The 4,673-nt window shown below is 53.1% G+C and overlaps 1 protein-coding gene across 1 annotated transcript; it reads right to left on the bottom strand.

Annotated features, from left to right (window-relative positions):
- Positions 1-202: 202 nt before the first annotated feature.
- Positions 203-4,396, bottom strand: CDKN1B (cyclin dependent kinase inhibitor 1B). Its single transcript, XM_062491791.1, has 3 exons — positions 3,466-4,396; positions 2,809-2,939; positions 203-1,472 (listed from the first exon to the last, which is right to left on the bottom strand). Exons 1-2 carry the CDS (start codon positions 3,938-3,940, stop codon positions 2,818-2,820), a joined length of 597 nt encoding a protein of 198 aa, XP_062347775.1. The 5' UTR covers positions 3,941-4,396; the 3' UTR covers positions 203-1,472; positions 2,809-2,817.
- Positions 4,397-4,673: the final 277 nt, after the last annotated feature.

Here is a 4,673-nt window from a genome sequence, read left to right as displayed (position 1 = left end):
CCGGGACAGCTCGTTCCAAGGAGCACCCTTCCATGAAGCAATGGCATCGCTGCACTAAGGATGCTGCATCCTTTACTTTCACCTGCACCAGAGACCAGTGAAGACATGGATACTCAAAGGAAAACTGCTGTTATTTCTTGCAGTCTTATTTCCTCCTGTGCCAGGCTGAGGGAGGTTGAAACACACACTAATGAAGACCATATTTCTTATATATGGCAGTTTTCTTTATTGATTGCTTGATGTGAAACAATATCAATCTGGATTTTCTTTTCCCCACACATTACAAAAAAAAATTAAATTGGCTCAGTCTGCAATCGTTTAAGCACAGCCATATTAATTATGAGAAAAAGAAAAAAAAATAAAAAGAGAAAAAAAAACAAACTGAAAAAACCCTCTAAAAAGTCTACCAAATAGAGCATTTACAAATGCACAAAAACATGCCACTTTGGCTTTATGGGGAAAAAATATTGTCTTCTAGATTAAAAAAAATCTTTTAACATAAATAAGTTAGTATAATTTCTCAGTGTCTTTACAGAGTTATGTACACAGGTACACTTCAAACTTTTTTTTTTATTTTTACATACAAGTACACAGGCAACGTAGAAATACTGTTTAAAGATGTAGTATCCCTTTTCCTCTCACACACAAACACTTCCGGAAGTGGGTCAGATCAGAAAATAACAATATTCCAGATTCAAAGCAAAAACCTTCCAGATTAGGTTAAAAAAAAAATAAAAAAAAAAAATCAGGCAGTGTAATCAGGTGGGATGATTTTACACAACTTTTTACAGGCTATCAGTTTTGGATTTGGGGTGGGGAGTCAGGGGTGGTCGGCAGGGAACTTTTGCTACTACATAACGGAATCAACACAGCTCCCACCTCTTCAGCTTAATGCCACAGGAAGAAATTTCACAATCTGCTCTCAACAGTTACCAGGATGATACATTAAAAAAAAAAACTAAAAAAAAAATTTAAAATTAAAAAAAAAAAGTAAAAACACTGTGGAACCACTTAAAGGGACAATACATCTTTAAATAATAAAAAACCTACACTGCTTCTCTTCATAGATTTCTTTGCTTGCTAGATTGTGAAAGCAAGTTCCAATCGGTTATCCTCTTCCACTCCCTCCCCCCTCCCAACAAGTTTTATGTGCTACATAAGGTAAAAACTATATACACAGGTAGTACAATGAAGCAAATAAGGAAACACCTAATTGCACAATGCTACATCCAATGCTTTTAGAGGCAGGTCTTTTAAGAGTGCCTAAAACTTAGTGTTATTGTTTGCTTTTTGTTGCTGTTGTTTTGTTGCTGTTTTTTTGTTACTTTTTTTTTCTTTCAGTGCTTGTACAGGACCTCCATCCCCCGGAGATCAGCGATATGTATTTTTTTTCCTTTCCCACTACTTTACATCTTCCTCGCTTCATCGCCGCCTGCTGCACCCGACGAACGAGGACGCGCACATCCTCCACTCTGCAAGGGGAATCATGAAGGGGGGGAAAAAAAATTTAAAATAAACAAAAAAAAAAAAAAAAAAAAAAAAGGACGACGGGGGAAAGCGATTAGAAAACATCGACAAGAAACGCGATCCGCTGCGCAACCGGTTCAAACCGACACCGCATCCCCGGGGCGGGCGGGCCCAGCCCGGGCGCGGCCCCCGCCGCCCCCCCGCCCCCTCCGGGCCGGGCCGGGCCGGGCCGTGCTCCCCACACCGCTGCCAGCGGCCCCGGCCCCTCCATCCCTCGGCGGGACCCCTCCCGTGCCCCCATCCCCGAAAGCGGGCGGGAGTAGTGGCATTCTCATGGCCGCTCTCGGCCACGGCTCACCCCAGCGGGACTAATTTGTTGCAACTTCTGCTTTACAGCTTAATCTCTCTCTCTGCACAATCGCGATCGGGTTTGTTTTGGGGTTTTGTTTTTTTTTTTTTTTTTTTGTTGTTTTTTTTTTTTTGGTCAACCTCTCTCCTAACCCCGACTCCCTAACCGCCGGTGCAATTTTTACCAGCTCTCCCCGCCCCAGCCCTCGCCTTAAAACAAAACAACAAAAAGGGAGTAGGAGAGAAGAAAAAAAAAAAGGCAAAAAGAAAAAAAGAAAAAAAAAAAAGCTGCACAACCCAGGCTCTCATTAACTCGCTCCCTTCCCCCTGCCAGCCTCTAAAACCAAACCAAAACAACTGAAACAAAAAAAAAAGGGGGGGAAGGGGGGGGGAGGGGGTGAACAAACCAAACAAAAACAAAACAACCTTGCGTTGCTCAGATTTTGAGAAAGTGCCCGGATTCCCCTAAAACCCAACTTCTTGACTTATTTCTCCCGTAGCGGGAGGTGGTCGCGACATGCGACGGCAAGGCTGACACTGGAGGTGCTAAAGCCCCGGGGGCGGGGGCCAGGGGAAGCCCCCCGAAATCCCTTAGCATCTGACATGATGCACCAGCCGCGTTCCCAACTCCGTCCCTGCACCCGCAGGGTCCTTGGGCAAGGGCTCTCCCTGCCCCCGGTGCCCATCCCGCGGGAAGACAGGGTCAGTCCCACAGCAGCCCCTGCCCCAGCCCCCTGACGCTGCCGAACCCAGCCTGGGCTTCGCTCCTTGTTTTGTTCTCTTCAAGCCCTGCGCCTCCCACTCCCCACCCTCCAACACACACCCATTCCCGAGCGCTCGGGGAAAGCCACCCTTCCTCGGAGAAAACACCCCTCGACGAGCCCACAGGGGCTCGAAGCCCCCTCCCCACCCCCTAGAGACGCGGAACAGACACTCGGTCACCCCTTCTTCCCCTTACTTGCATCCTAATGCCGGATCCTAAAGGGAACTGACCTAAACGGTTTACGTTTGATGTCTTCCCGGGCTCGATTTCTTGGGTGTTTGTTCCACTGAACTGGCACTGGGGGAGTCTTCTGAAACCTCTTCTTCTGTTGTGTTGGCTCTTTTATTTTGAGGAGAGGAATCTAGGAGGGGAAAATTAAAAACGAGGGGGGCGGGGGAGGGGGGGAAGATATTAAAATATTTTCCTTCCAGATGTTTGCTCGGCATCCAGGGGGATAGATGGAGCCGAGGGGGGAATATTCCCGGATCTCCATGTCAGGCATCGGCTGCGTGAAGCGAGCAGGGGATGGAGATTGGCTTCTCCCTAGGTAGGAGATCCAAGTTCCCTCTTTTCGGCTAAAATCCACATTCGTCTTTTGCTGAGCGCTGTGAACCTCCTCCCACCTGAGCAAGAGCCCGGGTCCCCGCAGTGGGGCGGCGAGGGGTCGGGGGATCTGACCCGCGTCTAAGGGCTCTTCCTTGCAAATCATCTACCGGCTCCCACTCTAGGCGGGCCCCCCGGGACCGTAAACACTACCCGGGCTTTTTTAGGGAGAAAGGGGCGGGGGGTGACACGCCGAGCCGGTGCCACGCGTGGCAGGGGCGGAGGGGCCGGAGCCCCGGCGCTGACACGAGTGGGACGCGGGGCAGAGCCGTGGGGTACGTTACCATCGGCCGCGGGTCTTTTCCTCTGGGCAGTGCACTGCTCTGCTAAGTCCGTCTGATTTTCTGAAACATCAGTCTTTTGAGCTACACAGTGAGTGTCCTCTGAGATTCCCTGAGAACCGACAAAAACCACGCTTTGGCAATTCCCGTTTACATCCAAGCTCTGGCGGCCGGCGGACTTGCAGACGGCTTTTCGTAGCCGGGGGGGTCTGAAGTAGAAGTCGGGCGAGCTCCCCTTCTCCACGGCTTGCCACTCGTACCTGCCTTCCAGCGGCCTGTGATTCTGGAAATCGAAATTCCACTTCCTCTGGTACGCCTCCTCCATCTCCTGCAGGTGTTTCTTCAGTTCCCTGTTGAGCTCTTCGTGGTTCACCGGCCCGAAGAGGTTCCTGCACGCTGACGGCTTCGGGTACTCCGACTGCCTGGCCTCCATGCGCTCCAGGGTAGGGCTCCCATTAGAAATGCGGACGTTTGACATCTCCCCGCACGCTGTGGCTCCAGGCGCTGCTTCTTGTGCTCTCTGCTCGCTCTCCGCGGCCGACGCCGCCTCTCCGCCGCCCTTTATTTCCCGGCGCCCGGCGGCTCCGCTCCGCGCCTCCGCTCCGCGCTGCCCCGCGCTGCGGCCCCGCCTCGGCCCCGCTCGCCCTCGGCCCGCGGAGAAGGGGCGAGGAGGCGCCCTTGCATAAGCGCCGGCCCGGGGATGAGCCCCGAGAGCCGCCGCTGCCGCCGCCGGGGAGCCCCGGGCGGGTGAGGAGCGGAGCGCGGCGCTGTCCCCGCGGTGCCGGTCCGCTGCCGATGGCGATGGCGCCGGCGCCGATGATACCCCTGCCGTTCGCACTGCCGCCGCGTAGTAAAAGCGAGACGGAAAAAAACAAGGCGAGACGAGGCCTTTCCTCCGCCGCAATATGGCGATTGAAGGGAGGCTGACGAAGAAGAAAATGATTGACAGGACGAGTCTATTTAAACAGGCCGGCCGAGCCATTGGTTACGGCGGCGGGCGCCGCCCCGTTCGCCCGGCCCTTCCCCGCCGCAGCCGCCGGCTCTAAAGGTGGGACAGGGCGAGCCGGGCCGGGCTAGGGCGAGCCGAGCCCGGGAGCCAAGGGGAGAACGGGAGGGGTGGGACGGCACCGCCGAGCCCCTTCTCCTCACCCCTCTGTAAAGCCCGCAAAGCCCGGCTTGGGTTTGTGCTACCGCATAAAAACACCCGTCCC

This window comes from Cinclus cinclus, chromosome 4 (assembly GCF_963662255.1).
Source record: "Cinclus cinclus chromosome 4, bCinCin1.1, whole genome shotgun sequence".
Taxonomy (NCBI): Eukaryota; Metazoa; Chordata; class Aves; order Passeriformes; family Cinclidae; genus Cinclus; species Cinclus cinclus.
Note: the sequence above shows the minus strand (reverse complement) of the source record. Positions and strands in the feature narration are given on the sequence as shown.